This window comes from Leptinotarsa decemlineata, unplaced genomic scaffold (genome assembly GCF_025532065.1).
Source record: "Leptinotarsa decemlineata unplaced genomic scaffold, Ldec_3_MD MMD2_tig00078422_RagTag_RagTag, whole genome shotgun sequence".
NCBI classification, from domain to species: domain Eukaryota; kingdom Metazoa; phylum Arthropoda; class Insecta; order Coleoptera; family Chrysomelidae; genus Leptinotarsa; species Leptinotarsa decemlineata.
The window spans coordinates 15,977,179-15,988,636 of record NW_027412747.1 but is presented as its reverse complement, the minus strand read 5'-3'; the positions used below and the strand labels follow the sequence as shown (position 1 = coordinate 15,988,636).

The 11,458-nt window shown below is 34.6% G+C and overlaps 1 protein-coding gene across 1 annotated transcript; it reads left to right on the top strand.

The window, feature by feature from the left end:
• The first annotated feature begins 558 nt into the window (after positions 1 to 558).
• Positions 559 to 7,203, top strand: mRpL39 (mitochondrial ribosomal protein L39). Its single transcript, XM_074186032.1, has 5 exons — positions 559 to 778; positions 836 to 1,021; positions 2,411 to 2,653; positions 6,504 to 6,946; positions 7,102 to 7,203. Exons 1-5 carry the CDS (start codon positions 718 to 720, stop codon positions 7,174 to 7,176), a joined length of 1,008 nt encoding a protein of 335 aa, XP_074042133.1. The 5' UTR covers positions 559 to 717; the 3' UTR covers positions 7,177 to 7,203.
• Positions 7,204 to 11,458: the final 4,255 nt, after the last annotated feature.

The window sequence follows — 11,458 nt, the reverse complement described above, 5'->3', positions numbered from 1 at the left end:
TGTGTATACATGTATGCGTATGTATTCCTATAGGTTTACCCAGTTTCACATAACTAAATATCAAGAGTTCACCATGATGATAGATTGTAAAAATAAAACCGACCTGCTGTACTATTGATTCACTTGAATTTGTTAGATACTGCAGAGTTAATCTCACTTTGCGAGGTGTGGATTTCAACGAAAAAACTATGTAGGTCAATCCAATATTTTACACAAATATTACATGATTCAACTATCATGTCTTTCACTTTCGATCTAGTATTATATTCCAAATAAATAATCATTTTGGTCATCAATACTTTAACTACAGAATTTTTTAAATAATAAAATTAGAAAATTTTTCAGGGAAGAATGGTTTTTGATTTCTATTTCTCGATCTTTCCCAAAAATCAATCTCTCCTAAAAATATACCCCTTTCAATTTGAAATTTTTTATTTGATTGAAATGCCAATACAAAATGTTACTTTGACAATTCTTTTTTTATGCATCTCCACTTTCTGACAATGGCCCTCTCGAATACAAACCCTCTAAAGAGATAGCATAGACATAAAGAAGAAGAAGAGGTCTAAACCTCAAAGAGTTTGAAGTTAGGTTAACAATGTTGAGATGTTTTTAAAGAAGGAATTCAAATAATTTCACCTTCCCAGATAATTAATCTTTTCAAATAATTTCAAAGATTAACAGTTATTCAAAAAACATACGGTTCAGTTTTACAAAATGTCGACATTAACCAAATTTTCTAGAAAAAATAATGCACAGTTCATAAATCTGTTTAAAAGTTTGTATTTAACTTCACAAAACTGACTTATTTGAAGTAAACCTGGATTATTTATAGGGTACTTTGTTACTAATGGCTCCGACGATTGCAGAAGACAAAATGAACTATTTGACTCTGAGCAGAAGAGACAGAGAGAGTCAGTAGGACGTATTGAAAAAATAGAAGTTAACTATGAAGGAACACCTAAAAATGAAACACTGATTATGAATAAAAATGTGTCAACCCCTTATGATTGTGCTAAACGTAAGTTTGATATGGTGACATACATTTCATCGAAGCTTTTATTTTCTTTTTACTCCTTTATTGTGATTGTTTCAGTTATCTGCTTTTCAATTGATATGTAAAAGAATAAGAAGGTATAAAATTACACAAAAATTATCTACTTTCCTGAACCAATTCTCTGAATAATTGAATTGAAATATCACCAATAATTCACCTTTGAATTCTTCTGATTTTTCAGTTTGAACAAAGTCGTACCACAGTTTTTTTTTGTCACAAAGACAGATATAAAACTCTATAAGTATATTAGAAATCATTCATATCACCCAACTTTGTGCACATGTTGATAGATGATGCAAGAATCAGATTCTGCAACGTTAGTTCCCTTTCTTTGGAAGATTACCACATTTTTTGTATAGAGATGGAGAAGTAAAATGCCAAAACCTTTCCCATAAATTATTCTCTCCTGAAATTATACCCTAAACAAGATTCCTATGGCTGGAATTCAATCAAATAAGTGAATGAATATCATTACATACTGTCATCAATGACATGAGTGGGTTGAACTCATTTGCGACATAAAGTTGTATTTTATGAATGAATCGAGTGCTTCTTATAATGTTATCCAGATTTGGTGCTGAATAAACGATAAGGCAAGTTCTTACGTCCAAACATCGGATGTCCACCAGTGAGGATGACAGTGTTCCATGTAAGTGAAATTTTACCTCTTTCATTTACTATAATGTGTAGCAATCCTGTAAATGATATCTGATTCAATTCCATAATGAATGTTTGGATCACAAACTGGATAGAGAAAAGTGGTTTTTCTATAATTCAGTGTTCATATAAAAGTATTTGTTTCGAAAGTATATTTCTTTTGTGTAATTCAATGTTTATATGATAGTAGCTGTTTTGATTGGGTGTTTTTTCCAGTTTATGTATGAAAGTTACTTCTTTGCCTGATCTACACATTTTTTTATAGAGTTAATTTTTTGAAATTGATTGCTTCCTTCCTTTCTTTGGAAGATTCCCACATTTTTTGTACAAGAATGGAAAAGTAGAAAGCCTAAATCTCTCTTTCTCAAAAATTAATCTTTCGTAAAAATATGCCCCAAACTAGTATTTATAGTATTTTAATCAAAATGTTCGCAGAAGTTGACAAGGAATTCTGGTCAGAAGTGAATCGATTTTATTTCATAGTTCTGAAACAACAGATTGTTTAATTTTTTCTGTCAAAATATGTTGAAGCTGATGCTTGTTAACTTTAATACAGAAATGATTGTACTAATTTATTTCTTTATCTTTTATTTAGTTAGGTAATGAACAGTTATTATTATTTTTGCTGGTTTGTATATGAAAGTAAAATTTGTAGCTGATATAGATATGTGTCTAAATAGTTTCTTTGAATTTCAGATTTGGGTGATACTGTTCGCAAAAGATGTGTAGTAGCCCTACTCAATGGGGAAACCTTATGGCACGTCCACAAACCACTTCCTGATTCTTGCAAGTTAGAATTACTACATTATCATCTACCAAATCCAATATCGGTGAACAAAACTTACTGGAGGAGTTGTAGTTTCTTATTGGGGGCTGTTATCTCAAATGCTTTCAAAGATAATGTTTCCCTCTCTTTACATAGCTTTCCAAGTCCAAATGGTGAGTATCGATAGGTTTCAAAGTGGTTTGCTGAGCCAACAATTTTTTATAAAAAAATATTGTTCTCATGCCAACCTGTCATATTTTATCTTCTACATTCAACATCGTCAGGGACGAAGAATTATTTCTCTCATGTTGTTGAGTATCAATGTATGCAGACTATATTTCCTGTGACATTAATTCGAATGCTGGACTTTCGTGTTATTTTGAGCAGCTCTTGAGCATTCAAGTTATTTGTTTCTTCTCTCGCTCTCCTGACCATGAATATCGTGAACGGGGGTGCGCGATATAGTCACAAATGGGGCAAGCACAGTAGTATTGCGGTCTAAATATTAAAAGTCCAATACAAAGGAAATGCTTTCAGGAAACACTTGGGTGAGAAAAATGTAAATAATAATACTAACTTGAAATTAAATTCAAAAGAAAGGTAAAGACGGAATGCATGTTACACTCTTAAATATGAAAACAAACACTAAACATAAGGAGCAAAATATATAGCAATGACACATTTTCACCCTGTTTGTGTAATGCTCTCCGTGTGGTTTGTTTATTCTCAAGTATAGTAAATGCATCTTTTGAGAGCTTATATTATTTTTGTTTCCATATTCATCAATATAACGTGGAAGAACTAACTTTTGAATCCTGATGATGGATGTAATGAAATGCAAAAATGTTACTAAAAAATAATATTTTCTCTGCAGATATATTAGAACCAATAAATACATCCATAACAGATAGACAACTAATGTATTATTTCACCCAAATTATTTTCAACAAAACATGTAATTATTATTAATCATACAAGACAATAAAGCATATTATTGTATCAAATCAATTTTCTTGTTTTTTGGCCGTGGTCTGCAGGTTTTTATGTCTGATGTTTCGTCTACTACTGTGGTAGACATTATCAAAGGCAATCAGTAACAGCCGAAGTGCTGGAATTGTTCCCAAGGCAGAAAATGCAATGCTGGAATTTGTCACTGATTATATTATCATAGGTTGGTGCGGCTTAGTTTCTCTTAATTGGATTACTTGACCTTGTTTGTGTATAATCAAGAACAGGTAGCCAAATTTTATTTATGTTCATTGCCTCTTCTTTTCTATTGAAATTATTCCTGTGTTTTTGAATGTCTATTGCTCTTAGTTTAATCGAGTATTACTGTATCTTTGAATGAGATTTTGTGAGTGCCTTCTTTGTTGAGAGCATGCTCGGCTAGAGCTGATTTTCTCAATATCACAATAATGTCGATATATCAAGGAGGCTATGTACAGCGCCATCTGCCCTCGAATAGATCAAGCAATAATGTCGATAATTCTGTCAAATACAGATCCCGAGCTTGAGAGTTACAAACATACATATATACATACATACAGGTGAAGCTAATAAAAGCGAGTTAATTAAAATTAATAAAAAATATAAATTGCTAAATATCTTACAACATTATTAAACTATGTGAATATAATGAACATTTGAAACTACATTTAGCAACACCCAGGGTATACCGGATTCCTTGCAGCTGTGGGTCAGTCTTCATTGGAATTAATAAAAGAGGTATAGGTACCCGTCTCTTTGAACACAAGAGAAATTGTCGCCTCGGACAAACCGACAAATCAGCTGTAGCAGAACATGCTCTCTGAAAGAAGGCACAAACATTATCTGATTCAAAGATACAGTAATACTCGATAGAAAGGCAACAGAAATTAAAAATCAAATGTATATTTTCAATAGAAAAGAAAAGGCAATGAACATCAATAAATTATGGCTACCTGTCCCTAATTATACACAAACAAGGTCAAGTAATCCAATTAAGAGGAACTAAGCCACGCCTACCTATGATAATGTTACGTTTTTCCCCGTGGGTTGACTAATAATGGACTACACTGAACAATACTCAAACTTACCTTTATTTCACTTTGAATACAACAAACACTTCAACTAAAACTTCAACTATTATTCGAATGTCTATCGCCTTACTAGATCGCTCCGCATACCGCACTGTAACTTCCACTTGACTGTCTCGATGGGCGGGTGGATGGCGCTTATATTTGGCAATTGAAGGTGCTGGAACATCTCTCGGAATTCAATCGGAGCTGGTAGCATTATTCTCGCTACAACTAGAACGGCAGCGAACATCGAACATTCGCGCGCTCTCAGCTACGTCACAATTGGTTTATGGCTACCAGTGGCGGCCGGCGTTATTTTCTTTAGGGCATGATAAACCCGGAGACAACAACTTGAGCACTTCGACTGTTACGTCATCGCCTTTGGTAATGTATACCGCAATAGTGGACGAAATGTCAGTCATAAAGCTTATCAAAGCATGATGTCTCTTCGGTTACATCTGAATTTTCTAATTTCAATTGTGATCATTAAAATATTTCTGTTAAAATAGTATGCATATCAATATCTATACCATGAGAGAGAGAGAAAGAACTTTATTGTCCACATATATGTACACATATATCTATATATACACACACACACACACACACACACACACATATATATATATATATATATATATATATATATATATATATATATATATATATATATACATATGTAACACAAAGGGATCAATTCAAAATTAAATAAACACCTTAAAATAATAAAACCAAGTAAAATAATATAAAGTGCGTATACAAGTGATTGCAATGTTAGTCAAAATCTTAATTATAATATTCGTCTAAAGTATAAAAAGCTTTATTTAGCAAAAAACATTTTACAGCACTTCGAAAATTTTTATATGAAGAAGTGGAGCGAAGATATACTGGCAAATGATTGAACATGTTCCTTGCATTGTATACTATGCATTTTTTTATTAATGCGCTTTTAGGAATGGGTAGTGCTATTAAGTGGCTATTATGCCTAGTATTATAAGAGTTTGTTGAATCACTGCATCACTGTTGAATCACTGCATTTTTTGTGCATCATACACACACTTTCAAGGATAAAAATGCATGTCAGAGTCAAGATTTTTTGATCAATAAACAGGGGTTTACAGCAATCTCTCGGTTTTGCCCTACAAATATATCTAACCGCTCTCTTTTGTAAGATAAACACAGACTGTAACAAGAACTGAGAAGCATTACCCCAGAAGCAAATTCCATATCTTAGGCGGGATTCTATTACCGCAAAATAGACTGTTCTTGCAGCTTGCAAGTTAAGCTCTCTGGTAATAACCCTTAAAACATAGCATCCCGAAGCCATCCTATTACATAGATTAGAGATGTGGATATCAAAGGATAGATTATTATCTACATGCAAACCCAAGAATTTACTTGATGAGACGGAGCTAATTAAAGTATTCCCTAGAAAAATTTCATTTAATATACATTTAAAGGTTAGTATGCAGGTTTTTGTGGTATTGAATGCCAGTCTGTTAGCATCACACCACTTTTCAACGATGTCTAGATCAACCGATATATTATTATATAGTTCAGTATTGTCTTTTGAGTGCCAAACAATAGTAGTGTCATCAGCAAATAGAGTTATTTTTCCTTTCGTATTGATGAGAGATAGGTCATTTATGAAGAGCAGGAACAGTAGTGGACCTAGTACTGAACCTTGCGGAACCCCACAAGATACCAACCGAGATTCAGATCTCTTATTATTAACTAATACAGACTGGGTGCGATCTGACAAATAAGAATGAAACCATTTCAACGCTACATCTCTGAAACCATACATTTCCAATTGATTCAAGAGAATTTTGTGATTTACGCAGTCGACATTTACTTAAGGTCCACCCATCTCTATCCTTCATTGCTTTGAATATACTATGTGATAGAATTAGCCTATACTTGATGAAAACAATACAAATAAATATGAGCTTCATTTCATTTGTAGTGAAATCTGGAAGCTTTGTTTACGATGTACAGCTGAGTCTAGATGATTGGAAACCAACAACTGCAGAGCTCAAAGTACTCTCCATAGAAATGATAAAACTGTCCCAGAAAGAGTTCCCCCTGGAATGTTTGGATGTGTCCAAAGAAATTGCTTTCGATATTTTCAAAAACAACCCTCACAAAACACTACAAATCCCTAGCATCGCAGAGCACAATGGGGATAAGGTTACTCTTTACAGAGCTGGTCAGCACATAGATATCTCGAAGGGGCCCATGATACCAAATACAAATCACTTGGGTAGAATAACTGTTGCCAATGTCATAAAATTGGATACTGATATTCCGGGAGCACCCATCTATAGATTCCAAGGAGTTTCACTACCGAGATCTTTGATTTTGAATCATTTTGCATATGGATTGCTCGAAGAGAGAGCAAGGCTATTGGTAAGTAGTAATATGGAAGATTCATTTCCTTTAATAAAACCATTGTGATCAATATAAAAATGATAACTTGCACAAGCTGCAGTTGAAATAATCCATCCGCAAGAGATGAAAGGGTGGAGAGATATAAAAGTACCTAACTCATTTATTCATTTCAGAATGGTGCAAGGATTCCCGGGACTCAAGCGGTGGTTAATGAGGATAATACCTTTGTAGCAAGAATGACTGGATAATGTTTTTAATATATAGAATTTAGTTAACTATTGCTTTTATTTATTCAATTTTTGGATATCCTGAATAACCAATCGCAGGTTCGAAAAGTTGATATCTTCCTTCATGACTGACAGGAGATTCAATCCACGAATATTAAGGATAAACAAGGCTCTCAAAGGCCTGGTGCCTAGAGATAGTACTGTTATGACCCGCCATAGGCTGGGCCAAACCACGAATGCATTTCTGAACTCAACTGATCTTGAAGAACAAGCATGAGTAAGTGAAGGCAATGACATTTCCCTTCACAAAAAAGTTATCTATAGGATCAATAGAAAACTCAACAGATAAATATCAAAAATAAACGAGGCAGTCCAAGGCCTAGCTTTGACATTGACTGCCGAACATTGTTCGTCCCCTGTCTTCATCTGTAAGGCGAGAGGTGTCATTGTTTTACTCAGAATTGTCTTTTAAGAACAGTTTAGTCCAACAATACTTTCGTACCAGCCCAGCACTGCTGATGATACTTATGGGTGTTGTAGTCGAATCACAAATGTTTTCTTTTTAGGCTCCAATTTGAACTAACAGATGGTTGTATATCACTCTTTATTAGCAAATAATGCTCGTCATTGTACAGTCAGTCATGTATAAAATACAAAACAAAAAATTTAAAAATAGAGACAAGTTGCATTGTAAAAACAAGAAAACAACACAAATCATTGGTGACTATCACTTAAAATATATTCAATACATTTTCTTTTGAATGAGTTTATTGAATCACAGCTTTTTTTATGACTAGGCAAATTATTGAATTCAATCAGACCAGAACTATACACAGAGTCACAACCTAGATGCTCTCTGTTGATATACAAATTTCCTATTCTATTTCTAGTGGAGTGTGTACGAATACTACTTGTGTAGGTTAACTGATCGCTCAGATAATTTGGCAACATATTGTGTTTAATTTTAAATATAAATACTAGCATATTCAGTGTTATCCTTTATTTAGCAGACATCAATGACAGTGTTTCCAACATGTATTTCACAGATGTGTGTTTATTACAAGTTGATATTGCCCTCATGGATCTGTTTTGAAGTTTCTGTAGTCTATTAAGATTTTCATTGCTTACAAAATAGAGCAATGTACTGCAATAGTCAAAGTGGGGTGCTATTATTGATTTATATATTGTTAATTTTGCATATTCACTTATTTTATTTTTCAATCTATATAAAAGATGAACTTTCGTGGCTATTTTCTTCTGAAAATAACTACAGTGCGCATTAAGATTTAATTCTTGATCTAATACCACTCCCAAATATCTGAAAGTTGCAACCCTCTCAATGATGACATTATTAATATAAATATTCAATGACAGCTGTTCATCTTGCAGTTGTCTTAATCAATATTTGCTACCTATTAACATGTGTTTTGTTTCATTAACATTTAACTTAAGGCCGTTGTCACATAACCACTCGTTTATATTTGATAGTTCCTCGTTTAAACAATCTGAGATTTTCTTATTAGTCAGTGGGCGATGCTTGAAGACAGGCAGTAAACAAATCTAAAGAAATGAACTTTAAATGTTTAAGCCTCGGATATACCTACACAGTAGGGTAAATGAACTGACGCCTATCAGAAAACAACTACTACCCTGGCTAATATCACGAACGGCGTTGGATTATATCCGACAGGCGTCAGTGCAGGAATCTTCACAGAAAATTTCCTACATATGCAATTGGCAATACAACTGAAAGAGTCGATCTTCAATTTTGGAACGGGCACACTTACAGACCGGTTTCGGACTTCTTAGCCACTCGTCAGTGCAAGATAGTGGCCATCATTGACCTAAAGTCAATGATATTCCATAATTGAAAATAGAAATTCTTTCAGAGTATGACATTCCTCGTCCTAATTTGGAGCGAACAACAAAAATGTCACTCCATCCAGTAGACGAGGTGCTGAGAATTTGAGATTTCATATGGTGTCTCAGAACAATATAATATAGTGTCGTCGGCAAACAGTTTTATCATACACCTTTCAACATGCATCACAATGTCATTTATGTACAGCAAGAATAGCAGTGGACCCAATACTGACCCTTGAGGGACTCCTGAAATTACATTTGAAGTACTGGATGTCACTTGATTATATTCAACTAGCTGCTTCCGATATGTGAGGTAATTGGTGAACCATTTTAATACCATTAGTAGAAATTCTTTGTTCTAAATCATAGTAGGTTGTTTAAAAAGTTTTGTCCGTTTTCATGAGTCTACTTTGAATTGTGATATCTCAGTAAATACTTATTCAATTTAATCGAAATAAGTGTCATTTCAATCAGTGCACTAGTGTCCGACCGAAACTGGTTTTTACGACCGAAACCGAAAACGAATTTCAGCAACGGTCTCAATTTCGGCCGAAACCAAAACTTCCTTACAAGGATTATGTTTTGATGGAAAAACAAAGAAAACGTAATAACAATCAGTCAGTCTTAATTTTCTTATCTTTAAATCTCAACGTTATGCAATGTTCGACATTTTTACTTATTGATAATTAACCTAACAAACCCTTGTTTGAGAAAAAATATTAATTGAACCTTGAAAATATTTAAAATAGGTGAGGTGTTTATTTGTATGAAATTCAACTCGCCGAACATGACCGATCACAGCGCGGGAACTACCGAATGCAGTTTCGGTCGTAGTTTCGGCAGGTTTACCGCCGAAACCGAAACCCGTTTTTTTGCCGAAACCGAACTTTCGGTCGAACACTACAGTGCACTTTTGCCAATTTAACACAAGTTGATCAATTCAGTTGACCGGCTGCTGCTGACGCAATTTACGGTACATTTAGTCCATTTCCTCGCAAGGGGACTTCTGTGATGGTTTGGCCCGGTTACAGAAACTTGTAATGAATCACACCAGCTGCTAACCACCATACAGTAACCATGGTCTTTTTTTTAGGAGGGTTTTTGTCTTTTGGAAGTGCCATGTGATTTTCCCATTTAAATGAGTCATCAATAATCATACCTAATAATTTTACATGCTTCTGTGTGGTTACCCTCATTATTTGAATAAACATATGGCCGCCGGCTCAAGTTCGTGTTCAGATGCTCCCATTGAAAATAAAAATTTCCCAATCTGTGAACAGTGCAACAGAAATATAATCAAGAACAAAATACTCTGCAACAAGTGTAAGCATAATTTTCATCCGAGGTGCTGGAGGCAATCGCTCCTAACGAAAAATCCAGTGTGTCTGCATGAGGTTATGGAATCACCAAGTCTTGAATTGGATGATGTTTTCTATCATACAGTTGACGAAATCTCCACCAGTGAGTGTAAATCCAATCCAGTGCTGATCAAATACATTCTTAAGCAGAAGGATGCCATAATCTAAGAACTCAAAGAAAAAATCAAAAAATCAGCCTATTGAAGATCCAAATCGATTTGTTATCAGCAAATAATATCCAAACAAAACATTCCAGTCACGGCCCGGAACAAAAACAAAAGAAGGTAGAAGCCAAAAACCTTATCCATTGTCCTGAACTACTCCTGTTGTCGTAATAGGATCTGCTTTTCTCCACACGTGACGATCCGATTAAAAAAAAATCGTTCGTTTTGGTTGCAGAAAAGCAAAGAACATACCTCGAACGTGACAATTTCTTTCGATCGTTCAAATCGTGAGGATCAGTTCAAATCGTGCTTGAACTTTCCAAATCTTTTCAAACCATCAAAAACCGCATGAGAGCTAACGCTCAGTTTTTTTGCAATTCCACGGACCGCTTGTGATGGGTCAGTCTTCACTAGGGTCCTCAAACCCTCGTTCTGGATTGTCGGTTGACCACTTCGACGCTCATATTCGAGGCTAAAATCTACGGAACAAAATTTCGCAAACCAACGTCGAACAGTGCCTTCATCAACACTATCATTGCCAAATGTCTGGTTAATTTTTCGGGCTGTTTCGGCAGCGCTTTGGTTCAATTTGAATTAGTAGAGAAAAATTGGCCAAAAATCGCTTAAAGAAATCATATAGTAATAGCTGGAGAGGCAAAAATTTCAATTTAAAAAAAAATTAACAGCATTGATGTATATAGTACAAAATTCTCTGTCGATCAGTATATACCACGATACAGTAGAATAAATATTTATTGAGATATGGAGATACATTAAACTAGTGTCCGACCGAAATTTCGGTTTCGGTCGAGTTTCAGCAAAAAAAACGGGTTTCGGTTTCGGCGGCAAATTTACGAAACTACGACCGAAACAGCATTCGGGAGTTCCCGCGCTGTGATCGGTCACGTTCGGCTCGTT